The following is a 27,385-nucleotide window of genomic DNA, read 5'->3' as shown; positions in this document are numbered from 1 at the left end:
GAGGCATTATAATTCCTTATTTCAAAACATATTACAAAGCTACAGAATTAAAACAATTTAGTATCAGTATCAAGCTGAAAACTAGACAAATCAAATAGAATGCAACACATAAACTTTAATATATATGGTCATATAAAGAGTCATTTACATACCCATAATAATTGTAGCATTGTTACTGAAAGCCAATAGGTAAAAACAATACTAATTTCTGTCACCAATTATTCAATAGATATAATTTGAAATGTAAAAATACTGGAACATCACTCAGTTTTCTTTCTTTTTTTTTTTTTTTTTTGAGACGAAGTCTCACTCTTGTCCCCCAGGCTGGAGTGCGATGGCATGATCTCAGCTTATTGCAACCCCTGCTTCCCGGGTTCAAGTAATTCTCCTGCCTTGGCCCCCTGAGTAGCTGGGATTACAGGCACCTACCACCACACCCAGCTAATTTCTGTATTTTTAGTTGAGATGGGGTTTCACCATGTTGGCCAGGCTGGTCTAGAACTCTTAACCTCAGGTGATCCACCAGCCTTGGTCTCCCAAAGTGCTGGGATTACAGATGTGAGCTACCGCGCCCAATCATATCACTCAGTTTTCAAAAAGCAGAAAATATTCTAACTACACAGATAAATCTTGATGATATTTTGCAAAGTAACATGAGCCAGCCACAAACAGACAGAGATTGTATGAGATACATAAAGAAGTTACACCACTAGGAACACAAAACAGAGTGGTGCTTCAAAAGTGCTGTAATACTAGAAAAGTTGGTAGTTGTACAATGTGTATTGAGATTTAGCTTTGCAAGATAAAAATGCTTCAGCAATATGTTGCATAATGATGTCAATATAACTAAATTGAATATATGAAAATATTTTAGGCCGGGCCCGGTGGCTCAAGCCTGTAATCCCAGCACTTTGGGAGACCGAGACGGGCGGATCACGAGGTCAGGAGATCGAGACCATCCTGGCGAATACGGTGAAACCCCGTCTCTACTAAAAAATACAAAAAACTAGCCGGGCAAGGTGGCGGGCGCCTGTAGTCCCAGCTACTCGGGAGGCTGAGGCGGGAGAATGGCGTAAACCCGGGAGGTGGAGCTTGCAGTGAGCTGAGATCTGGCCACTGCACTCAAGCCTGGGCGACAGAGTCAGACTCCGTCTCAAAAAAAAAAAAAAAATTTTATTATAAATTATTATGTGTTTTTGACAAGTAAAAACAATAGTAGCTAGAAGAGAAATTTAGTTATGAGTATAGTTTTTTGAGACGGAGTTTCGCTCTTGTCGCCCAGCTGGAGTACAATGGCGTGATCTTGGCTCACTTCAGTCTCTGCCTCCTGGGTTCAAGCGAGTCTCCTGCCTCAGCTTCCCGAGTAGCTGAACTACTAGTACCCACCACCATGCCCAGCTAATTTTTTTGTATTTTTAGTAGAGACGGACTTTCACCACTTTGGCCAGGCTGGTCTCAAACTGACCTCAGGTGATCCACCCACCTTGGTCTCCCAAAGTGCTGGGATTACAGGCCACCACACCCTGCCGGTAGTTTTTAAATTATCTTCAAATCCAAAAGTATTTCTTTCACAGAAAAATAATAGAGATTCACAAATAAACAAGATATGGAGGATTCACAAATAAATAGGATGTTGAAATTAGAATTTTTGTGACTACTCATCTGCACTGGATTAAACAACAAACCTACACAACAAATATACAAGTTATAAAGAAAACACAGGGATAATATTTATAAAGGCAAACAAACATAGAGATAATAATATTGGCAATATATGTTTGGCTGATTCATATTTGATTTTGCTCCACACTGTGTTAAATTGTTCAGAACTAAATATTGTCATACACAATTATAACATAAACTGAAAAATCAAGACACAATTAACTGGTATGAGGTGGCATGTTCTAAAATATAATACAAAAATATAAAATTGCAAAACAAATTTAAAATGTAGAATGTAATACTTATTGGACAGCATCAAGTCGATCTGTATACTCATGAACAAAATCTTGGAAGAAGTCTATAGGGAAAAAGTAATACAGAGTTTACTTGAACATGAAAAAGACTAAGTTCTTCCCAAATTTTGAGGTAATAAAATAATACCTGACCAATAATACTTGATTTGAAATTATTTTACTTCAAAAAAAGATAAAAATACTTTCCAAAACAAAAGGTGAGAGTGTTCATCATGACTAGCACTGTCCTACAAAAAATGCTACATGGTGGCGAGGCAGAGGGGCTCATGCCTATCATCTGACAGTTTTAGGAGGCCCAGGCAGTCACATCACTTGGGACCAGGAGTTCAAGAACATCCTGAGGAACATGGTGAGACTTTGCATATAAAAACAAAGAAATGCTACAATGAGTCCATTACATTAAAAAATAAAATTCTGCACAGCATGAATTTTTGTAAAAATTATAATATATAAAAAAATTTTATAAAAATAAAATTATATTTACATGACTACGTAAATATAAAGCTCTCTATTAAATGTAAATATACAGACACACATAGAATCCTTTACTATTACAATGATGGTGCATAAAATCCCTAAATTTCTTCCATAGAATACGAAAAACAAAATATAAATCTGCATAAATCTGTTATTAGATATAATTTATAATATTAATAAAAATGTAGAGGTATAGTATTTGTATTCAGTTGAAGTTGTTATGAGATTAAAATATATTGTTTTAACTTTAAGATGTTTTATGTAATCTTCACTTTTCAAGATGATTATGAAGATAATATTTATAGAAAGTACACTAAACAAATAGAAAAATAATCAAAATGTCACTATAAAATTAAACAAAATTTAAGGTGGTAAAATAGGAAATGAGAAAAAACATATCTATAAGAGCACATAAAACAATAATAATAAAACTGGTAACAGAAACATTTCTTTAAGCAATTATTTTAAATACAAATTAATTAAACTATTTAATTTTTAAAAATGTAATCCCAGGACTTTGGAAGGCCAAGGTGGACTGATCACTTAATCTCAGAAGGTCAAAACCAGAGTGGGCAACATGGCAAAACTGTGTCTCTACAAAAAATACAAAAAAACTAGTTAGATGTGATGCCACATACTTGTATCCCAGCTATCTGAGAGGCTGAAACGAGAGGATCATCTGAGTTTGGGAGGTTGAAGCCGCTGTGAGCCATCATCAAACCATTGCAAACCAGCCTGGTTGACAGAGTGAGAACCTATCTCAAAAATAAAAAACTAAGTAAATTATATTTAAAAAATTAAATGCCTAATTGGCTTAAGAAAAACAGCATATAATATGCTGCATACAAGAGATTCATTTTAGCATTTAGTTAAATAGGCTGAAAGTAACAATGAAAAAATTCCATATTCCACGCAAACAGTAACAATTGGGTGAGGTCGTCATAATTACAGTAGACATAATATGTCCTAAGTACTAGCATGAGACAAAGACTAATATTATATAATGGTAAAATGGGTCAATTTAACTGGTATCTATCCATATGTGTATGTGTGTATATATATGTATACATACAGATATGTGTATATATAACATATATATGCATACATATATATATCTATATAGGGCTGGGCATGGTGGCTCATGCCTTTAATCCCAGAACTCTGGAAGGCCTAGGCAGGTGGATGACGAGGTCAGGAGTTCAAGACCATCCTGGCTAACATGGTGAAACCCCGACTCTACTAAAAATACAAAAATTAGCCGGGCATGGTGGCACGTGCGCCTTGCAATCCAAGCAACTCAGGAGGCTGAGGTGGAAGAATCGTTTGAACCTGGAAGACGGAGGATGCAGTGAGCTGAGATCGTGCCACTGTACTCCAACCTGGGCAACAAAGTAAGACTCCATCTCAAAAAAAAAAAAAATCTATCTCTATATATAATTAATATAGTATTTAATAAAATACTTATCCAGCTATATGTATATATAACATCAGGGCTCCAAAATATATAAAGCAAATATCAACAAATTGAAGCAGGAAATACATAGCAACATAATTGTAACATCAAGATCCCATTTTCAATAATAAATAGAAAATTCAGATAAAATAGCAATAATAAAACAGAACTTAGAAAACATTATAGACTGTATTAATTATTTTGAATACACACGAAGCTCAAGAGTAGATAATTTATTAAAAAAAAAAAAAGATTTGGCTCACAGTTTGGCAGGCTGTACAAGAAGTGTGTACCAACATCTGCTTCTGGTGAGGGTCTCAAAAAGCTTACAATCATGGTAGAAGGCCAAGAGTAACTGGACATACCACATGGTAAGAGACAGCAAGTGTGAGGTGAAGAAGCCAGGTTCTTTTAATGAGCCAGCTCTCTTTTGAATTAATGGAGTGTAAAATTTTGATTACAAAGAGGATGGTGCCAACCCATGCACAAGGAATTTTTCCCCACAAACCAAACACCTCCCACTGGTCTTATATCCAACATTGAGAATTACATGGCAGCATGAAGTCCTCATGCCTATAACCCCAACACTTTGGAGGACCAAAGTGAGAGGGTCTCTTGGGGCCAGAAGTTTGAGACCAAGCTGGGCAATATAGTAAGACCCTGTTCCTACAAATAATAAAAATTAGCCAGACATGGTAGTACATGTCTGTAGTCCCAGCTACTAGGGATGCTGAGGTGAAAGGATCACTTGAGCCCAGGAGGTTGAGGTGACAGTGAGCCAAAATCATGCCACTGCACTCCAGCCTGGGTGATAGAGTAAGATCCTGTCTAAAAACAACAATAAATACATTTTAAGTATACCAAAATTATACACCGTGTTTTCTGACTACAACTGAATAAAACTAGGAATTAAGAGCAAAAGTAAAACTGGCAAATCCAAATGTATATAAAACTAACTACAAAACTCTTCAACATATTCTTGCTCATGGGCCAAAAATTTAATTTTTCAAAGGTGTCAATACAACCTACAGTGGTGAACAAATTTAATATAATCGTTATAACAATCTCAACAGCACAGTTTTTAACAGAAATCATATGATTTGGCTGCATCCCCACCCAAATCTCATCTTGAACTGTAGCTCCCATAATTCCCATGTGTCAGGAGAGAGACAGGGAGAGGTAATTAAATCATGAAAGTGGTTCTTTCCTGTGCTGTTCTTGTGATAGTGAATAAGTTCCAGGAGATCTGATGGGTTTATAGAGGGGAGTTCCTCTGCTAACGCCCTCTTGCCTTTCACCATGTAAGACATGACTTGCTCCTCCTTTGCATTGTGCCATGATTGTGAAGCCTCTGACAAAAATACCTTTATGAGAGAACCAGGCCTCATGGCTTGAACCTGTAATGACAGCTACAAGTACATTAATGTTGGAGAATTGCTTCAGGCCAGGATTTCAAGACCAGCCTGGGTTATGTAGCAAGGCCCCATCTCCAACGTAAGTGCCTTTAAGAGATCCTTAAGGTCCAGGGATGAAGTTGTGAAATTCTGCTAAAGCCAAGATTGAGGAGTGTTCTCTTCAGAAGGTAGGCTCTCATTCCAGTGGCAAACTACAGGACCCCTGGTCTTGGCTGCAGTACAGGAAATGGCCAACCCACCTTGGTCCCACTGAGAATTCTGAATTTACTCTGTAATTACTTCAAAATTCTTTCAGCCACAGTCTGGGAGAGATTCTTTACTTTCACAGGCCTGGAGGAAGACACCCATTTATAGCCATGGGGGCAGGCCTGCAGACCCTGGCTTTTAATGTGGTGCCTTTAGCAGTTCAAAGTTTTAGTTCCAGCTTCCTGGGCCACAGTTTATGGCCAGTTCTCTTTACCTAGAAAGCAACACAGTGACCCGAGGAAATTCTCTTTGGTACTCAGCAAAAGCCGTACTCATTTACATCCCAATTTAAGGCACATTATATACAGACCCAACTACAAAAACTTGCCCTACAGAGCAAAATTTTGAAGGATATCATCTGTCCAAAAATAATATGGGAATTACAACTATCTAAGCCCCTTGTAACAAGCCAACTAAAGGTGGATGCTAGTGCAGACCCAGCAATTTTGTGACCAAGCTACAACCCCTCTCCATCACAAACCCAGTGGGAATCCCATCACCCTGCGGGTCCAATGGAAGACCTTTACCTACTGAAACCAGTTTATAGCAACTTGAAGAGGTGTTTGCTTCTTAAAATTCACAGATACCAAATGCAAAATTATATTGTGCACCTTGTCAATGCTTCCATTTTAACATAGCACTGATGTGGCAGAATAATTAGTCAAAACAATTTTCAAAAAGCCATTGAAACTGAAGACAAATAAGTAAAAATTTGTTGTTTGTAGATGACATGATCTTATATATAGAAAACCATAAGCAGTGCATTAAAACCTAATAAACTCAGTAAATTAGCAAAATATAAAACTAACATACAAGTATAAGTATAACATACACTTAAAACAAACTATCTGATAAAATAGACAAAAAAAAAAAATCTTATTTACAATAGCATTAAAACAATAAATTTCTGGCCAGGCACGGTTTGCTCACACCTGTAAACCCAACACTTTGGGAGGCTAATGAGGGCGGATCATCTGAGGTCAGGAGTTCGAGATCAGCCTGTCCAACATAGTGAAACCCCATCTCTACTAAAAATACAAAAATTAGCCAGGCATGGTGGCGAGCGCCTATAATCCCTGCTACTTAAAAGGCTGTGGCAGGAGAATCGCTTGAACCTGGGAGGCGGAGTTTGCAGTGAGCTGAGACTTTGCCATTGCACTTCAGCCTGGGCAAGAGTGAAACTCTGTCTCAAAAAATAAATAAATTTCAGAGAACAAATTTGACCAAGGAAATAAAAAATCTTTACACTGAAAGATATAAGATAGCTAGGAAAAGAAATAGAGAAGACACAAATAAATTTAAAAATGTTTTATGTCTATGAGTTGAAAGAATAAGATTCAATAAATATAGGTTCAATAAGCTCCCTACAAAAATTCCAGTGGTAAGTTTTTTTCACAGTAATGGAAAATACAAGACTAAAGACTACATGAAACTACAATAAACTTTGAATAGCCAAAGCGATCTGGAGGAAAAAAAAACAAAGCAGAACGACATCATATTTTATAATTACAAATTATCTTTCAATAATATACTAAAAGATGAAATGTGCAGAAACATTAAAAAATTCAATGGAACAGAAACCACTATTTCAGACATGATGCAAAAAGAGAACTTAAGAAAAAGCTTAACGTAGAATTTTTTTAAATTATGCAGATATTTGTGTGTCCCTAAAAACAATGAAAAAGCAGTCAGACTGTACAGTCTCTTATATGCCGTGAGGACTTTGGCTCTCACTGTAAACTTGAAGGAAAATTACTGAAAGGAAAGTAGAATCTTTAGAGAATTTAAAAGCATAAGACAGAAAATTTAAAAGCTTTCTATGTGAGAGCAAAGAAAAAAAAAAAATACAAACTCAGGCTTCCAGAAACTATATCCTTTGGAACACAGCTTCCCAAATGACATGTTAAGGACTTGCTTTCTCCTTGACCTTTGGATCTCTCATCTGGGTCATCTGTTGTATTGGCTTTCACTCTCACCTACCTGGGGGTTTGGCTACCATCTCATGTCTGTTCATATTCCAGGGCTCTTTTCCTTGCTCCAGACAGGTGATTAGGTCTGGCTTAGAGATCGCAATACCTGTTTTATTAAAAATAAGTAATATGCATCTTGTTCATATTCTGCAATTACCAACTTAGTAATGTGCTCAATAAAGAGAATGTTAATACAATATTCTAATACATTTATTCCAAAATACTAATTTATAACAGTTATTTCTAAATATTTAGAAAATACTACATATTTGTAGGTTCTTAATTCACTACTCAGAACTACTGAATAAAAAAATTGGTGGTAGCAATTAGATTTTTTTTTTTTTTTGAGACGGAGTCTTGCTCTGCCGCCCAGGCTGGAGTGCAGTGGCCGGATCTCAGCTCACTGCAAGCTCCGCCTCCCGGTTCACGCCATTCTCCTGTCTCAGCCTCCCGAGTAGCTGGGACTACAGGCGCCTGCCTCGTCGCCCGGCTAGTTTTTTTTTTTTTTTTTTTTGTATTTTTTAGTAGAGACGGGGTTTCACCGTATTAGCCAGGATGGTCTCGAACTCCTGACCTCATGATCCGCCCATCTCGGCCTCCCAAAGTGCTGGGATTACAGGCTTGAGCCACCGCGCCTGGCCAGCAATTAGATTTTAAGGTGTGGGCAATAATATTTTATACCAGTAAATTTCTGAAATTATCACTAATCTAGAGTGAGGAATACAGATCAGCTCAGCAATGTGGAAAGTTCAGCTCAAGATGAAACATCTTGAAGAAATTTTTTTCTACACTGACAAATCCTTATGATTTTCTTGAAAACAGGGATTTGAAACTCATTTATGCAAAGCATAATTATCAAAAATTACCAAATTACCAAAAAACATTCTACAAAAAAACAAAAAGCAAACAGAAAACAAAAATAAAGCCTTTAGAGTATATTAGGAATTGAGTATTGAAGTTATTCTCACCCAGGAAGACCAGGTTTCTGTAGTTCTCTAACATCACATTCCTATATAAATTCTGCTGAACAGTGTCCAGGCATTGCCACTCCTCCAGAGAGAATTCTACAGTCACATCCCTAAATGTCAGTGGTCCCTGAAAAACACACAAACACAGACACACACATATTACCAAGTGGTCATGGACAGAATTTTTAATGTCACTCAGGTGTAATTAGAGAGTAGAGAGTACAGGTTCTGCCTTATAGAAGTGACCAAAATTATCCAAGAAAATATTTTTTTAACCCAGAAATATTCTCTAATGTATTCTCTGACTCTAAAAAACACACCCCCATACACATTTACCAAGTGGCCATGGGCAGAATTTTTAATGTGTCTCAAGGTCAAATGAGAGAGTAGAGAACGGATTCTGACTTACAGAAAGTCTGAGTTTCTGCTTTTTTTTTTTTTTTTTTTTTAAAGTTTCTGGATTTCTAACAAGTTCGCCAGTAATGCCAATGTTTTTGGCCCAAGAAGAATATTTTGTCAAACATCCACTAAGTAAAAGAGCCTGCGTTTTTCCTAGTATTGTTGGACTGTAAAAAAAAAGATGAGAGTTTTCACTTGCCAAAGACAGATATATGCAAAGAAAACTTAAGAAAGAGGGGTAGATAAAATGTGATGGTTTATGTACATCAGCTGCATAAAAATAATTATTGTTGTTGTTGTTGTTTTTTGAGACAGAGTCTCGCTCTGTCGCCCAGGCTGGAGTGCAGTGGCGCGATCTCGGCTCACTGCAAGCTCCGCCTCCCGGGTTCACGCCATTCTCCTGCCTCAGCCTCCTGAGTAGCTGGGACTACAGGCGCCTGCCACCGCGCTCGGCTAATTTTTTTTTTTTTGTATTTTTAGTAGAGACGGTGTTTCACCGTGGTCTCGATCTCCTGACCTTGTGATCCGCCCGCCTCGGCCTCCCAAAGTGCTGGGATTACAGGCGTGAGCCACCGTGCCCGGCTTTTATAAAAATAATTTATAATGAAAAGAAAAATAATTAGCTTTCTAGTTAAAAAAAATCCGTCGCAGAGCTCCTTAACCGAGTGAATCATTATTACTTGCACTAGGACAAATTTTTATGATGTGCTGATGCACAAAAGAAGGACACAGCATCACCACTGTGACATTTTCTCCCAGAAGTAAATTGTAGTCCGAATTTAACCATAAAGAACCATCAGTTTATACCAAGTTCGAGATACAGGTATCTCCCATGTTGTGTAATTTTTAATAGTGATTTTTAGTATTCTTTCTTTAGCACCCTAGAGAGCAGGCATTTTCTCATATTTTTTCAGGATTTTCTGGGTAATAAATGCCATCCTCTTTAAATAAACACTTTCTTAATCCTGTTCTGTATAGAGTTAATGAATAACACAGATGGAACCTCAATATTACAAGTTTTCCGTCTTTCTTAAGAACCCCTTTATTCTTCCAATAGGAATCTTGAGTATTCACACCTTCCCAGCCACAAAGGGAACATTTTTAATACAGTAGATTATAAATTCATGAAGAGAATTCCGCACGGCATAGAAGGAGCCATGATGTGGAAGGCTCCAGTATATGGGAAAAAACATATTTTTCAGAGACCCTTGACTATTATAAGAATGTTTTAAAGTAGTTAAAACAAATAGTTAAAACAAACTCATTAGGGAGGAAAAACACAAGCAGAGAAGTAAAGTTTGCATGTAAAAACGCATGGCATTTCAGAAGGCAGAGTGGACACAGCTCTTAATATGAGACATGTTTAGCGGAAAAAAAAAAAAAGGCATTTTTTTTCCTCCTTCCCCTCTGGAATTCCTGCTTAGATGAAATTTTCTGCACCAATTACACCGGCATCTTGAGAATATGCCTTTAAAGGTGTCAGCACCACCCATTTACCTGCTACCACCACACCCACAGGCTGAAGGACCAAGAACTGCAGAAACATTCCATCCATTTCTGTCCTTTATACTAGTAGAGATTCAGGAACAATGAGCTTCTTTATGAAGATAAAAATACAAGTTTTTTCTTTTCTGTCTTCAGATGCCCTCCTCTGCCACAGACACCAACAATTTCTGCTACAGTAATGGTAATATGGGCCACACTGACTTGTCTCTCCCAAACCCAAACAGAACAGGCCCTGTGACCATCCTTTAGTGAAAAGGTTTCTACCTTAACTCTCATGAATGCCTTGAACCCTTCATTGTTGATTCTGACCTCACCTTGGAATTATATTAGACACTTAATTAAAACAACATATATGTTTCCACCTAAAACAATAAACAAAACCTGTGGGAAAAGCTCAAGTAAGGATTTTTCTGCAAATTGCCCACGTAATCCTAATTAGAGGTCTGGGCTTATAACCACTTAGCTAAGCATTTAATCTCAAGCTTTTATGAGCTTACAAATCACTTAGTAATTTTGGCCCCACTCTATGTAATGTGATTCTGCAGGTCTGAAAAGGGTCCAAAATGAATGTTTTAAACAAGTCCCCTGTCAATGTTGATGTTACTCCCCCTGGACTCATGATTAGCATTAGAGAAAGCAGGCATAGCACAGAGTCCCTTACACTCAGTACTCTTGTCATAACACAAATACTTCTAGGGCAAATAAAGACAACCACTCTCCATCCTAAAGTATCATATTCTTTACTGGCTCTGTAGAGTATACAGAGAAAATAGAAAGCAGTCCTGTCTGAATAAGTCTGTGTTTAAATAACAACATGTACAAGTGTACTGATGGAATGTTTATTAAACATTGTGCTCTATGTGCTCAAGAGGATGTTACAGAGCACTGTGCTGGGAATAACACATTATGTGACTTAATCGTCATAACACCTTTGGAGTTGGTACTAAGTGTTTAATAATTCCCAGGATTTAGGTAAAGGGCACAGCATTTTAATTTTTTTAGTTTCTCTGTCATTAACTTTTTATAAAATGTATAGAATAAAAGCTATATAGATAGATGAGAGGGATAAAGGAAAAATTTAATGTAGTTTAGAGGAATTTTTATTGTGTTTATATTTAATTTTTTGTGACTTGTGGAGCAACTACTGATTTCTAAGAATAGAAAACAAGTTGCTAAATGGAATGTCTCCACAAGCACTGGTTTTAATAAAAAATTTAAAAATTAAGACCCTAAAATACATACTTTATTATTCCCATTTACCTGCCTTTGGATTTCAGAAAATTATGAGCACCACTTCTAGAAAGATAGCAGGATTCACCAACCAAAATTCTGATCTTATTAAATCAGTTCTCTGAGGCAAGACTCCAGGGTGGGGACAGGACTAAGTCAAGTCTCCAAGTAGGAACTGAACAGAACTGAAGCAGGGAGTGGAGCCTACGTAGAACTTGTTCTCTATGCCACTGGGGTACTTCCAGTTCTGTTTCCTAAGCTTACCTAAGAAAAACTTAAATCCCACAGTTCATGTAACTTTAATCTTTTTTAGCTACTGCCCTGTCAATTTCATAATATATACTAATAATCCATTTAATCAAATATCTTAAGTTTATCTAGAATAATTTTACTAGAAGATAAATATGTATTCTTAGCAAAATAAAAGAAATAAAAATAATAACAATTCTTCTGTCCATAAACATCCCTTCAGGTGATGACATCAGAAGTCACAGCAATATCATTTATTTTTTATTTGTGTTACTTACGGCCCAAATAAACCCCAAGTTTCTTTGCACAAATCTATTTCTTATATCAACCATATGATGCTTAATTCATTGTTTATCCAGTTGCTAGTCTGGACTAAAAGTTCATGGATGGTAGGGACCATGATTGCTACATCTATTACTCTAATGGCCATATGAGATGGGAGCATTTAGTTTATCTGTTCGAATCTTCAGAACTTCTTTTCCTCCCAAGTACCAGGAATCTGAAGAAACTGTCATCTGGGTACCAACCAAAGACATCTCTTGAACGAGGGAAGGATGACCCATTTCTCTTACACTGAGACAGAAGCAGAGTTAACCACTCTTGTCAGCCTGACACAATTCTGCTCTGGAAATCCTCAAATGTCTCAAAGACAAATGTCTCAAAGCCTAGGTGATTCCGAGAGGATTCCCAGTGACCGTGCACTGATGGCCCAATTGTAAGCCAGACAGAAGAGATTTAGGCTGATTCTAAATAGGAAATGGAACTGCCCTGGTAAAGCTCCAGAACCTGGATCACCTGTACTGATTTGCTAACTTTTGGGTAAGAGGAAGGATAAAAATGTTCTACTCCAGTATCACATTTTACGAGTAGGAATAGTTGTGATCATGGCTGTGGATACTTTGTAGCCTTGATCTCTCACTCCTAAGATGCTTAATCTTTACTTACAGATTCTGCTATCAGATTCTATGTACACTGGGATCCTCTCATGTAACTGTAGCAGGTCACTGGACAAGACCTGAAAAGCTCAAAGAGCCACACTATCAAAGGGGGACTTTAAGATGTCTATGTTGACATCTTACAATGCAGAAAATTCCTCCTGTTGGTTTTCATTACCTTCTTAATCTAAAACCTGGACCTGTCTTGTGAATCTCAGGCAGGGTTCAGCTCTTATGTGCAGATTCTTGGTCAGATCAAACTGGCTCTACATTCTTGGGTGTTACAGCAAGCGGAGTACAATCAAAGAGAGATGTTCTCCTAGAGGCTGTTCTAGCACATCCTAAGTAATATGTCTGCCTAAAAAGAAAAACCCGAGGCAACACAGATATAAGTAGACAGTTTATTTGTTCCACCCTTGAGGACTGTAACCTGGGAGCAAAGATTCAAGTTGCCTGGAATCTGTACTTTGATTAGCAGCAGTTACAAGTGGATTTGTAAAGGCAAAAAAAAAAAAAAAAAAAAAAAAAGAGGGACAGAGAGTGGGATGGTACAAAAATATTTGTTAGTAACAAATGATTTTGGGAGTGAGAGATCAAGGCAACAAAGTATCTAGAGTCATAACCACAACTATACCTACCTTTCTTATTTATTTACAGAAATAACATTGACTATGGATTGGATATACATCATTAAGGTTTACAGCTTAAGTTACAGTGTTCGGTGTCGCATTATTAGTTAAATTGATAGCTACTTGTGGCAATTGTAAATGGCTTCAAGAGATGATTACATAGCTTGAAGTGGGGAAAGAGACATAACTGTGTTTTGTTTTGTTTCTTTTGTTTGTTTGTTTGAGATAGAGTGCACTCTGTCGCCCAGGCTGGAGTGCAGTGGCAGGATGTCAGGTCACTGCAAACTTCGCCTCCCAGGTCCAAGCAATTCTCTGCCTCAGACTCCCAAGTAGCTGGGATTACAGGCACCCACCACCACACCCGGCTAATTTTTGTATTTTTAGCAGAGACGGGGTTTCACCATGTTGGCCAGGCTGGTCTTGAACTCCTGACCTCGTGATCCACCTGCCTCAGCCTCCCAAAGTGCTGGGATTACAGGTGTGAGCCACTACACCCAGCCTGGGGTCTCATTTTAATGTCTCTCTGACTTTGACAACTAAAATGACTTGTATTCCTCAGATAAAAGTCTTTGTATTTTCCAAATCTTAAGACCTAGATTCAGAATTTGGAGCTGCAGATTTAGGCTCTGGATGGGTGGAGTAGCAGTAGGTGTTACCTGCATATTTGTAGACATTTTAGCAAGAGGAGATAGTAGAAAGTGGAGATTCTCATGTCTACATGTCTACTCAGTGCACACATATTACTCTGATTGGGTTTCTGAGCTCCATGTTCTGTGAATCAGTTTCAGGTCTGAAGATACAAGAGTCATTGAAAGAGGTAAAATGGTTGATTGCTGCCCTGTGAAGTTTGTAGAAATCTGGCCTAGCTTCTCTAGAAGTGACTGTAGTGGCCTATAGATACCAAGTAGGCAGATACATAATTCTGCTTGCATATTTAGGAGACAGCACATACTGTGTAGCATAATTGTGAGGTGACTGAAAGCCTGAGAGGGAAAGTCCCCTCTAGAGTAAAGCTTGGCTGGCACCTTATGTGTTTATATCATGTCTGGCAATTCTAGACAGTGTTTGGAATATATAATGAGAAGAAAAACTTTCTATAGCCCCAGAGAAACACAATGATAGAAGAGAAAGAAAATGGTTTTATTACACAATTAAACTAGAATGTGAAGTGCAGCATGGTCAATCTGCTTAAGAGACTGCAAAGACAGAAAGATGTTCATCATAATTAGTCCATAAGTAGAAAAATTTACACCATGCCATACATAATTCATTCTAAATTCACCTGGTAATTGAAAAGGCCTTCCATGTATGCTACACGGTTATATGCAATGCCAAAATAAACTTATCACATCTTAATGACAAGAGGCAGTTTTGCCACTTGAAGCCTGATGCCTGCTGAAGGTAGGCTTTCACTCTTCTGCAAAAATGGTTGATTAGGATGCTATCATTTTGGCTATTTACATTTTAAAACAATGGCTCTCTACTCCCTGAGGCTGGGCTAGAGCACTCCTGCTTGCCTTCCCCTGGTCACCAGTGTCCTCTCTTGACTCCTACCATCTGCCACTGAGGCACAGCCCACAGCACAGGGCTCACAGCTGGCAGCTCACATCTTATGCGAACCCCAATTGCCACAGCAGCACTCCAGTGCCACATCAGAGAGGGAAGCCTGAGCTGCAGGAGAGCCTGCAAGCCTCCTGGGTAGAATTGCACCTTCACAATAAAGGGAATGGAAGAAGTGTTTCAGCCTCAGTGTCAATTTATAATGGTGACATGAAAAAATACTGCTGGATCTCCAGTATGAGTCTGGGTAGAGATCACTCCAAGACTCATCCCTGTGACAGCGCACCTCATTCAAAGATACCATGGGATACTCATAAGGCTTCTAAAACAGATACCCAAAGCATTTGAGAGAACATCAGCTCTCAAATGAGCAAGATTATATTGAGAGAAATAAAGAAGTTAAAAGCATCTTAAGAAAAACTCAAATTAGACACAAGATTTATCAAAATAGCCAGAAAATATTCCCTTAAAAAGAACTTCTCTCTAAGCATCCAGAGTGCACAGCTACTCTCAGCATGAGAAACACAAGCATTAGAAAGAAAGTGGGCATATTTTCAGCAGAATTTCATAAGGTTTCTCTTTCATCTCTGCTGCTTTCTCATCTCCTAGACATTGAATGGGGGATCTATGTTGAAATATATCTGACAACTTCCACCAGCACTTTTATTTATTTATTTTTTTTGAGACGGAGTCTTGCTCTGTTGCCCAGGCTGGAGTGCAGTGGCCGGATCTCAGCTCACTGCAAGCTCCGCCTTCCGGGTTCACGACATTCTCCTGCCTCAGCCTCCCGAGTAGCTGGGACTATAGGCGCCCGCCACCTCGCCCGGCTAGTTTTTTGTATTTTTAGTAGAGACGGGGTTTCACAGTGTTAGCCAGGATGGTCTCGATCTCCTGACCTCGCGATCCGCCCGTCTCGGCCTCCCAAAGTGCTGGGATTACAGGCTTGAGCCACCGCGCCCATCCCTCTCTGTTCATATAGTAGAACGTATTTGAGCTTGCAACATAGTTAACTAAAGAGCTATTATGGTTTTTGGATGGCCATGTCACCTGTGTTTGTCCTGTAATAGCAGCATTCCATGTTAGTGAAATACAAGACACTACAATTATGCTTACCTAGAGTTATCCCTATTAGATAAACAAACATTTCAGACTAATATCTACTGTAACAATTTTGTAGTAAATTTCTTGAACATTAGATATAAATATCTAAGTATACATAATTTTAATGTACTAGTCATGATTAATGTAAAACATTTTTTAAATGTCTGTAACCACTGGGGGCTGTGGCTCATGCTTGTAGTCCGAGCACTTTGGAAGGCCGAGGCAGGCGGATCATCTGAGATCGGGAGTTCAAGATCAGACTGACCAACATGGTGGAATCCCATCTCTACTAAAAATACAAAAATTCACCAGACATGGTGACTGGTGCCTGTAATCCCTTGAAAGGCAGCTACTTGAAAGGCAGAGGCAGGAGAATTGCTTGAACCTCGGAGGCAGAGGTTGTGGTGAGCTGAGATCGTGCCATTGCACTCCAGTCTGGGCAACAAGAGTGAAACTCCGTTGAAAAAACAAAACAAAACAAAAAAAGTCTGTTATCATAATTCAGTTAAAACACTTTATATTTCAAAAGTATAAATAACAATATTAAAATGCCTATTTGATTCATTGAAAGTAAATTTTGTGGCCTTATATTCATACTATTGTAGAAAATACTTTTTTTTTTTTTGAGGTGGAGTCTCACTCTTTCACCCAGGCTGGAGTACAATGGCATGTTCTTGGCTCACCACAACCCCCGCTTCCCGGGTTCAAGCGATTCTCCTACCTCAGTCTCCCAAGTAGCTGGGACTACAGGCACATGCCACCACACCTGGCTAATTTTTGTATTTTTAGTAGAAATGGGGTTTCGCCATGTTGGCCAGGCTGGTCTCCAGCTCCTGACCTCGTGATCTGCCGACCTCAGCCTCCCAAAGTGCTGGAATTACAGGTGTGAGCCACCATGCCTCGCTGAAAATACTTTTTAATGTATATAAACACAGGTTGTCTACAAACACTACACATAACTATGCTAATTGTTCTGAAGTAATAAACAGAAACCAAAGTACAACTAAAAACTTCACTGTTTATATACTGAACTTCAATTTATATACTAAACTGCTTTCTTTTGGCAGTGTGAGTACTTCAGCCTGAAAATATTAGATAATTACCTTGGACAATCAGTTTTCTGGTAAAAAAAAAAAAAAAAAAAACTACTCTATCTTTTAGTCTTTATCATTCTGTATTGCTAACTTTAATCCTATTTTTGTCCTCCACTTTTGTGTGTTTTTAAAATGAGCTTTGAGCTAAACAAATCTGTGTCGACTTTAAAAGACTAAAAATAAACGAAAAAAAACTTTGCAAAAGCAAAAACAAAGCAATGGATCTGAAGTCCTAGGTAATGACAACCCTGAGTAAAAAAATAATGACAAGGCTGGGCGCGGTGGCTCAAGCCTGTAATCCCAGCACTTTGGGAGGCCAAGACGGGCGGATCACGAGGTCAGGAGATCGAGACCATCCTGGCTAACACGGTGAAACCCCGTCTCTACTAAAAATACAAAAAACTAGCCGGGAGAGGTGGCGGGCGCCTGTAGTCCCAGCTACTCGGGAGGCTGAGGCAGGAGAATGGCGTAAACCGGGCAGGCGGAGCTGCGGAGCTTGCAGTGAGCTGAGATGTGGCCACTGCACTCCAGCGTGGGCCACACAGAGCGAGACTTCGTCTCAAAAAAAAAAAATAATAATAATAATAATAATGACAAAAGGTTTACTAAGCTGTTAATATAATGTATGTGTATTTCAAAATAACAAAGATAAATGTACACATCATCTAAATGCTTTAAGATGCTACATGCTTATTTCAAGGTAGAAGAATAAAGCTTTTCATTTCTAATTTATATTTTTTTCTACAACAGCCAGGTTTTCTGGATGTGTTCTTGAATTCTTGGACATCTGAATCTCAGTAGACATTGGATTCAGGCATCTAAGGAGTAGCCTTGGGCACACTTTGTGCACTTAAAAGAATTCTTATGGGGAAAAAAAGAAGAGAGAAATGTGTTATTAAAATTCCATGGGTACACATGAATAAAGCAAGTTCTTAGAGACCTATGAAGAGACTATAATTTTTTTTTTTTTTTTTTTTGAGACGGAGTCTCGCTCTGTCGCCCAGGCTGGAGTGCAGTGGCCGGATCTCAGCTCACTGCAAGCTCCGCCTCCCGGGTTCACGCTATTCTCCTGCCTCAGCCTCCGGAGTAGCTGGGACTACAGGCGCCCACCACCTCGCCCGGCTAGTTTTTTTTTGTATTTTTTAGTAGAGATGGGGTTTCACCGGGTTAGCCAGGATGGTCTCGATCTCCTGACTTTGTGATCCGCCCGTCTCGGCCTCCCAAAGTGCTGGGATTACAGGCTTGAGCCACCGCGCCCGGCCCGAGATTATAATTCTGACACAACAGTAGGAGACTACAAAACCCCACAGAAACTATTAGATCCTTGAGACAGAAAATAAACAAAGTATAACAGGACCTAAACTTGACACTTGACCAAATAGTCCTAATAGATATCTACAGAACTCTAAGTAAAAACAACATAATATACATTATTCTAATCGCCATGTGAAACAAACTCTAACATTTACCACACAATTAGTAATAAAACAATACTCAGCAAATACAAAAATCCCTACATTATACCAACCACACACTGAGACAACAGATTGTTGAAAACATAATTCAACACAAAGAAAGCCACTTGAAAACATACAATTATATGAAAATTAAACAACCTGCATTTAAATGACTTTTGGGCAAATAATGAAATTAAGGCAGAAATCAAATTGTTGTTTGAAACAACTAAGAATAAAGATACAACATACCAGAATCACTGCAACACAGCTAAGGCAGTTAAGAAGGAAATTTATAACACTAAATGCTCACATCAAAATGTTAGAAAGATCTGAATTTACTGACCTAATATCACAAAATAAAGTATGAGAAGCAAGAGCAAACCAACTCTAAGCTAGCAGAATGCAAAAAATAACCAAAAGTGGCTCTGAACTGAAGGAGACTTAGACATGTAAAACTATACAAAAGATCAAGAAATCCAGGAATTAAATCTTTGAAAAAAAAATTGATAAGATAAACTACTGGCTAGATTAATGAAGAAAGAAGAACCAAATAAACACAATTAGAAATGACAAAGGGACATTACTACTGACTCCACAAAAATACAAATAACTACTGAAGTCTACTATGAACATCTCTATGCACACAAACAAGAAAATCTAATGTAATAAGTAAATTCCTGGACAAATATATCCTGCCAAGACTCAACACAAAAGAAAATGAAGCCCTGAATAGGCCAATAACAAGCTCCAAAATTGGATTAGTAATATATAGCCTACCATCCAAAAAATGCTGAGCACCAGAGAAATTTGCAGCTGAAATCTGTAAGATGAACAAAGAGGAGCTGGTACCATTTCTGCTAAAAGTATTCCAAAAAAAAATGAGAAGGAAATCTTTCCCAACTCATTATATTAGAACAGAATCATTCTGATACTAAAACCTGGCAAGATAAAATGGAAAAAGAAAACTTCAGGTAAGCCGGGCACAGTGGCTAGCCAGGAGTGGTGGCTCACACCTGTAATCTCAGCTCTTTGGAGGCCAAGGCGGGCAGATCACCTGAGGTCGGGAGTTCAAGACCAGCCTGACCAACATGGAGAAACCCCATCTCTACTAAAAATACAAATTATCTAAAAAAAAAAAAAATTATCTGGGTGTGGTGGCGCATGCCTATAATCCCAGCTACTTGAAAGGCTAAGGCAGGAGAATTGCTTGAACCCAGGAGGAGGTTGTGGTGAGCCAAGATTGCACCACTGCACTCCAGCCTGGGCAACAAGAATGAAACTGTGTTTAAAAAAAAAGAAAGAAAACTTCAGGCCAATATCCTTCATAAACATTGATGTAAAAATTCTTAGCAAGGTTGGGCGCAGTGGCTCATACCTGTAATCCCAGAACTTTGGGAGGTCGAGGCAGGTAGATCACAAGGTCAGGAGTTCAAGACCAGCCTGGCCAACTTGGTGAAGCCCTGTCTCTACTAAAAAAACAAACAAAAAAAAATTCACCACTGCATTACAGCCTGGGCGACAGAGCGAGACTCTGTCTAAAAAAAAAAAAATTAGGCGGGCACAGTGGCGGTTGCCTGCAATCTCAGCTACTTGGGAGACTGAGTCAGGAGAACAGGAGAATCACTTGACCCCAGGAGGCAGAGGTTGCAGTGAGCCAAGACCGCACCACTGCACTCTGCCTGAGCAGCAGAGCCCTCTGTTTCCAAAAAAAAAATCCTCAGCAAAATATTGGGTAATCAAATCCAACAGCCAACAGCATGTCAAAGAGCTAATCCATTATGATCAAGTAGGCTTTATCTCTGGGATGTAAGACTGGTTCATCATAAACAAATCAATGTGATTTATTACATACACATAATGAAAGACAAAAACCACAAGATTATCTCAATAGATGCAAAAAAAAAAAAACTTTCAACAAAATTTAACATTGTTTATGTTAAAAGACCTCAACCAATTAGGCATTGAAGGTACATACTTCAAAATAATGAATTATCTATGACAAACCCACAGCCAACATACTGAATGGACACAAGCTGAAAGCATTTCTCTTTTAAAAATGGCACGAGACAAGAATGTCTTGTCTCACCACTCCTATTCAGCATAGAATTGGAAGTCCTGGCCACAGCAATCAGGTGAGGAAAAAAAAAAATGCCTCCAAATGGGAGGAGAGGTTGTCAAGCGATCTTTGTTTGCAGACAATATGATTCTGTATCTAGAAAAGACTATAGTTGTGACAGAAAAGCTCTTTAAACTGACAGACAACTGCAGAAAAGTTTCAGGACACAAAATAAATGTACAAAAATCAGTAGCATCCATGTACATCAACAATATCCGAGCTAAAAGCCAAATCAAAAACAAAATCTCATTCACAACTGCCACAGAAAAATAATTATCTAGAAATACAGCTAACCAGAGAGGTGAAAGATCTCTATGACAAAAATAAAAAAACAAACAAAACAAATTGTTTAAATAAGTCAGAGATGAAAAACAAATAGAGGCCGGGCGCGGTGGCTCAAGCCTGTAGTCCCAGCACTTTGGGAGGCCGAGACGGGCGGATCACGAGGTCAGGAGATCGAGACCATCCTGGCTAACCCGGTGAAACCCCGTCTCTACTAAAAAAAAAAATACAAAAAACTAGCCGGGCGAGGTGGCGGGCGCCTGTATTCCCAGCTATTTGGGAGGCTGGGGCAGGAGAATGGCCTAAACCCGGGAGGCGGAGCTTGCAGTGACCTGAGATCCGGCCACTGCACTCCAGCCCAGGAGACAGAGTGAGGCTCCGTCTCAGGAAAAAAAAAGAAAGAAAGAAAAACAAATGGAAAATAATTTTATGCTCACGGATAGAAAAGATCAATATCATCAAAATGGGCATACTGCCCAAAGAAATATACAGATCTAATACTATTCCTATCAAACTACCAAAAATATTCTTAACAGAACCAAAATAATCTATTTTAAAATTTATATGGAACAAAAAAAAGAGCCCAAATAGCCAAGGCAATCCTACACAAAAGGAACAGAGCTGGAGGCCTTACATTACCAAACGTTAAACCACAGGGCTACAGTAAAAAAAGCAGTATGGTACTGGTACAAAAACAGGCTCAGAGACCAAAACAACAGATTAAAGAGTCCCAAAATTATTCTGTACACCTACAACCATCTGATCTTTGACAAAGCTGACAAGAGGAATTTGAGAAAAATTCCTTATTTAATAAATTTTGCTGGAATAACTAGCTAGCACTACATAGAAGATTGAAACTAGACCCCTCTCTTACACCATATATAAAAATCAACTCGAGATTGATTAGGCCAGGCACCGTGGCTCACGCCTATAATCCCAGCACTTTGGGAAGCCAAGGCGGGCAGATCGGCTGAGGTCAGGAGTTCGAGACCAGCCTGGCCAATATGGTGAAACTCCATCCCTACTAAAAATACAAAAATTAGCCGGGCGTGGTGGTGGGCACCTGTAATCCCAGCTACTCAGGAGGCTGAGGCAGGAGAATTGCTTGAACCTGGGAGGTGGAGGTTGCAGGGAGGTGGAGGTTGCAGAGAGCTGAGATAGTGCCACCTCACTCCAGTCTGGCAACAGAGCAAGACTCCATCTCGGCAAAAAACAAAAAGAAAAAATAAGCAAAAGACACCAACAGATACTTTTCAAAAAAAGACATACATGTGGTTAACAAGCACATAAAAAAGTCCTCATCACTAATCATTAGAGAAATGCAAATCAAAACCACAATGAGGCATCATCTCACACAAATCTGAATGGCTATTATCCAAAACTCAAAAAAAATCACAGATGCTGGTAAGGTTGTAAAGGGAATGTTTGTACACTGCTAGTGGGAGTGAGAATTAGTTCAACCATTGTGAAAAGCAATGTAGTGATGTCTCATATAAGTAAAAACAAATTACCATTTGACCCAGCAACCTCATAATTGGGTATATACACAAAGAAATAAAAATTATTCCATCATAACACATGCACATGCATGTTCATTGCAGCACTATTCACAATAGCAAAGACATGAAATCAACCTAAATGCCTGTCCATGGTAGACTGGATAAAGAAAATATGGTATGGGCAGGTATGGTGGCTCATGCCTCTAATCCAGCACTTCGGAAAGTCAAAGCTGGCGGATTGCCAGAGCTCAGGAGTTTGAGAGCAGCCTGAGCAACATGGCAAAACCTCATGTCTACAAAAAATAGAAAAAGAAAAAATTAGTGGGTGTGGTGGCATGTGACTGAAGTCCCAGATACCTAGGGGGCTGAGGTAGGAGGATTGCTTGAGCTCAGGAGATTGAGGCTTCATTGAGCCTAGATCACACCACTACACTTCAGCCTGGGTGAAAGAATAAGACCCTTTCTTCAAATATAAATAAAATGAAAGATTCAATAAAAACAAAATATGGTACACAAGCATCATGGAATACTGTGTGGCAAGAAAGAAAGAAAAGAAAAGAAGGAAAGGAAAGGAAAGGAAGAAAGGAAGAAAGGAAGAAAGGAAGAAAGAAGAAAGGAAGAAGGAAGAAAGGAAGAAAGGAAGAAAGGAAGAAAGGAAGAAAGGAAGAAAGAAAGAAAGAAAGAAAGAAAGAAAATCATGTCCTTTGTAGCAACATGGATGGAGCTAGAGATCCAGTATTCTTAGAAAACTAATGTAAAGACGGCCGGGCACGGTGGCTCAAGCCTGTAATCCCAGCACTTTGGGAGGCCGAGACGGGCGGATCGCGAGGTCAGGAGATCGAGACCATCCTGGCTAACACGGTGAAACCCCATCTCTACTAAAAATACAAAAAACTAGCCAGGCGAGGTGGCGGGCGCCTGTAGTCCCAGCTACTCCGGAGGCTGAGGCAGGAGAATGGCGTAGACCCGGGAGGCGGAGCTTGCAGTGACCTGAGATCCGGCAGATTCCGTCTCAAAAAAAAAAAAAAAAAAAAAAACTAATGTAAAGACAGTAACCCCAGCACTTTGGGAGGCCAAGGTGGGTGGATCACCTCAGGTCAGGAGTTCGAGACCAGCCTGGCCAACATGGTGAAACCCCGTCTCTACAAAAATACAAAAATTAGCTGGGTGTGGTGGCAGTCGCATGTAATCCTAGCTACTTGGGAGGCTGAGGCAGGAGAATCGCTTGAAGCAGGGAGGTGGAGGTTGCAGTGAGCCGAGATTGTGCCACTGCACAATCTAGCCTGGGAGACAGAGCAAGACTCTGTCTCAAAAATAATAAAATTGTAATAAATAAATTCATGTTACCATTTATAAGTAAGAGCTAAATAATAAGAATGCATAGACACAAAGAGAACAATAAATACTGAGGTCTAGTTCATGGTGGATGATGGGAGGACAAAAAAGATCAGAAAAAATACCTGTTTGGTGCAATTTTTAGTATCTTAGTGACAATACAATCTGCACACCAAACCCCGATGACACAATTTTACCTATATAACAAACCCGCATGTGTACTCAGGAACAAAAAATAAAAGTTAAAAGGAAAAAAAATCCATGAGTTTGGGAAAGTGCAATGTAGGAGACAGGATTGGTTTGTACTACAGATCGCGGCCCAGGTGTGACTCTACTCTAATTTATTTCTGCATTCATGCAGGCAGATGAGATTATGGACAGGTGGTCCAGAACCCTAGGTTGGCGGAGAAAACAGGTTGCTGCTGCAGATTCAGTGTCTGGGGGTGAGGATATGCCAGGAGACTTGTAGACATTTGTGGGTTTTTGGCAAAAAAAATTAGGATCAAAAATGCTGTGGTGAAATTCCTGAGGGTGGTGTCTAGCCCTGGGAGTGGTGTAGACACCTCAATGTCTAGTGGGTGTGTTTGTGAGTGGGTAGAAATCCTGTGCTGACAGCTGTGGAAGAAGGGAATCTGCTATCAGAGCTTCTTTCCTTTAAGTTTTCAGTCCTCTCTCACCCTGGGAGGAGACTTAGAATCACAAAACAATGTGACAGAAAAGCAGAGCCTCCCAGAGTTTCATGTCAGGCCAGGCCTCTGTGGTATCTTTCTTCTGGCACCAAATCTGTAGAGTCTGCTGAACACTAAGATTCTCCAACATCAACTCATTGTCTAAGATTTGCATTCTGAAACCACCCATTCAGCACAGACCCTGTTTCAGGACTCAGTTGCACAGTATTCTCCTTACTGCAGATGTCAGTAACAAACCCAATGAACCCATCTACGCTCCTGAGCTACTGTTTAAAAATCGGGGACTCCCACAACCTCCCTCAAGTTCAATGATTTGATAGAGCCACTAACAGAACAAGCAAAACAACATAGTTATGTTGACCAGTTAATTATAAAAGATACAACTCAGAAAAAGCAAAATGGAATAAATGTATAGAACAAAAAAAAAAAAAAAAAAAGGGTGGGGAAAGATGAGGCACATAGGTAATCCAGGTAAATAGCTGTGATTACTAAAATTCTCCATCCTTTGTGTGCTCCAAGAACAGTTTATGGAAATAAACACCTTTTCCATTATAACTTAGATGGTGCCTTTTACTGATCACACAGCCAGACACAGACTCTGCATATTTTCTTCTTTTACTCATATAAAAATCAGTTAAATTTGCCCAGGCATGGTGGCTTATGCCTGTAATCCCAGCACTTTGGGAGGCCAAGGTGGGTAGATCACCTAAGGTCAGGAGTTCAAGACCAGCCTGGCCAACATGGTGAAACCCCGTCTCTATAAAAATGCAAAAAATTTAGCCAGACATGATGGCTGGTGCCTGTAATCCCAGCTATTCAGGAGGCTGAGGCAGGAGAATTGCTTGAACGCAGGAATCGGAGGTTGCAGTGAGCCGAGATCATGCCATTGCACTCCAGCCTGGGCGACAGAGCGAGACTTCATCTCAAAAGATCTAAACTCTAGTTATTTCATCCTCAATTTGCCATTTCCCTCACACCTTCTTTTTAATCTGTTTGCTCCTCCTTATGAAAGAAAGTCCTTGTCTGCCTAACCTTTGCAATCCTTAAAGATATTATTGTTAGTACTTCCTCCTGTTGCAATACTCCTTTGGAATTTTTTTTTTTTTTTTAACATAAATCTAACTTTGTTTATATTTCACAAAGTCTAGAAACTATCTCATAACAATAACAACTTCATCTTCAGTAAGACTGTCTGAGACCCCTTCTATTTTAACCTTAACTGAATCTGCCTGCAGATCCCCAGCTTTCCAGGGCTCCATAACTTCTCTCAGGATAAAGGCTTCTTTCATGGCTGGGACATCTGCAGGGGCGGCTCCCCAGAAAGAATTAACTTGGCCTTTAATAACCTTTTTTTTATGGCTCAATATTAGCCTTAGCTTAGAGTCACTGGGCTCAAGTTTTAGTTTCTATGACAGAGTTACTCACTTGGTTTTTTTATTTCACTATTTCTCTACCCACTTAGAGAATCCAGGAGGCAGAAATTATTTCTGTGTTTTTTTTTTAACCAGCATCTGATTAGCTTAACAGCAATGTGTCTCTAAGAAAAAGAAGCTGAGTTGGGTGAAGACAATTTTAATGTCTTCGAAAAAGAAGTACAACAGGAGACTCCTCTCAGCCCTGGGGCAGCCACCTTCTCTCTTAAGAGGCTATACTCCGTAACTCAGGCTGTGATATAAGGAAAAAAAAAAAGACCCAGTAGCTGATATTCACTAGACACTCTAGCAGATATAGCCATGGTGCGTATCTTGGTTTATCCCCAGAAAATACTGAAGCCCAGGACCAAGAACAAAACTACAGGATGGGTGAAGACGTCTCACTTCATAGTTTCCAAGGGGAAACTTTGACCCAAAAACACTCTAAGATCTCTGTGCCTATACAACATAAAAGCAAAGAGGAACAATTTTTTTTTTTCACCCTACAGCGTCAGGGAATTATACTTTGCTTTCTTTTCATGGAAAGTATTTACAAACAGAAAACAAATATTTTTAAAGTGTAATCCAATGCTTTATCAAAAAATGATTAATTAAAACATGGTATAAAAAATGTAAATTGAAGGACGAATAATTGATAATGTGAATTAGAGAGGGAAAACTGGCATTCGGGAATGTCAGAAGAAACTGAAAATTTAGTATTTTATTATTTACTATTTTTGCAAGCCACAGTTAGGCTGAAGAAATGATGGGGGGCGGGGCGGTGGTCGGTAAAACTTGAGAGTCTGCTTGGGATACATGTAAAAAATGCAGCAGAAAAGGCCGGGCGCGGCTCACGCCTGTAATCCCAGCACTTTGAGAGGCTGAGGCAGGCGGATCACCTGAGGTTAGACTTCAAGAGCAGCCTAGCCCACATGAAACCTCGTCTCTACTAAAAATACAATAATTAGCCAGGCATGGTGGCGGGTTCCTGTAATCCCAGCTACTCCGCAGGATGAGACAGGGGAATAGCTTGAACCTGGGAGGAGGAGGTTGCAATGAGCAGAAATCTCGTGCCTGCACTCCAGCCTGGGCAACAGAGTGAAACTCCTTCTCAAAAAAAAAAAGAAAAAAAAAAAAAAAGAAAAAAAAATCAGCGGAAAATTAGTCTCCTGTGGCTTGTGAAAATAATTAAGTGGCAGGCAACTAGACCAAGGTGGCTCTAGTCCCTGGATTTCTACTTTAAAGAAATTTAACTCAAATACATGTTTTGTTTTGTTTTGTTTTTTGAGATGGAGTTTCGCTCTTGTTGCCCAGGCTGGAGTGCAATGGCGCAATCTCGGCTCACTGCACCATCCACCTCCTGGGTTCAAGCGATTCTCCTGCCTCA

The 27,385-nt window shown here is 39.2% G+C and overlaps 3 protein-coding genes across 5 annotated transcripts in view; 2 read left to right on the top strand and 1 right to left on the bottom strand.

The window, feature by feature from the left end:
- The window catches only part of ZNF43 (zinc finger protein 43), a 534,348-nt gene that overhangs the window by 171,851 nt on the left and 335,112 nt on the right, over positions 1-27,385 (top strand). The window lies entirely within an intron of this gene.
- The window catches only part of LOC117091333 (putative zinc finger protein 730), a 284,531-nt gene that overhangs the window by 43,279 nt on the left and 213,867 nt on the right, over positions 1-27,385 (top strand). The window lies entirely within an intron of this gene.
- LOC117093753 (zinc finger protein 257-like) overlaps positions 1-27,385 on the bottom strand; it is a 35,102-nt gene that overhangs the window by 6,492 nt on the left and 1,225 nt on the right. Inside the window, 2 exon segments of the mRNA XM_033229266.1 lie at positions 7,548-7,643; positions 8,506-8,632. Coding sequence (XP_033085157.1) covers positions 7,548-7,643; positions 8,506-8,632 — 223 coding nt within the window.

Source organism: Trachypithecus francoisi, unplaced genomic scaffold (assembly GCF_009764315.1).
Source record: "Trachypithecus francoisi isolate TF-2019V2 unplaced genomic scaffold, Tfra_2.0 Lachesis_group12, whole genome shotgun sequence".
In the NCBI taxonomy this organism is placed as follows: Eukaryota; Metazoa; Chordata; class Mammalia; order Primates; family Cercopithecidae; genus Trachypithecus; species Trachypithecus francoisi.
This window is presented reverse-complemented; position numbering and strand designations above follow the sequence as displayed.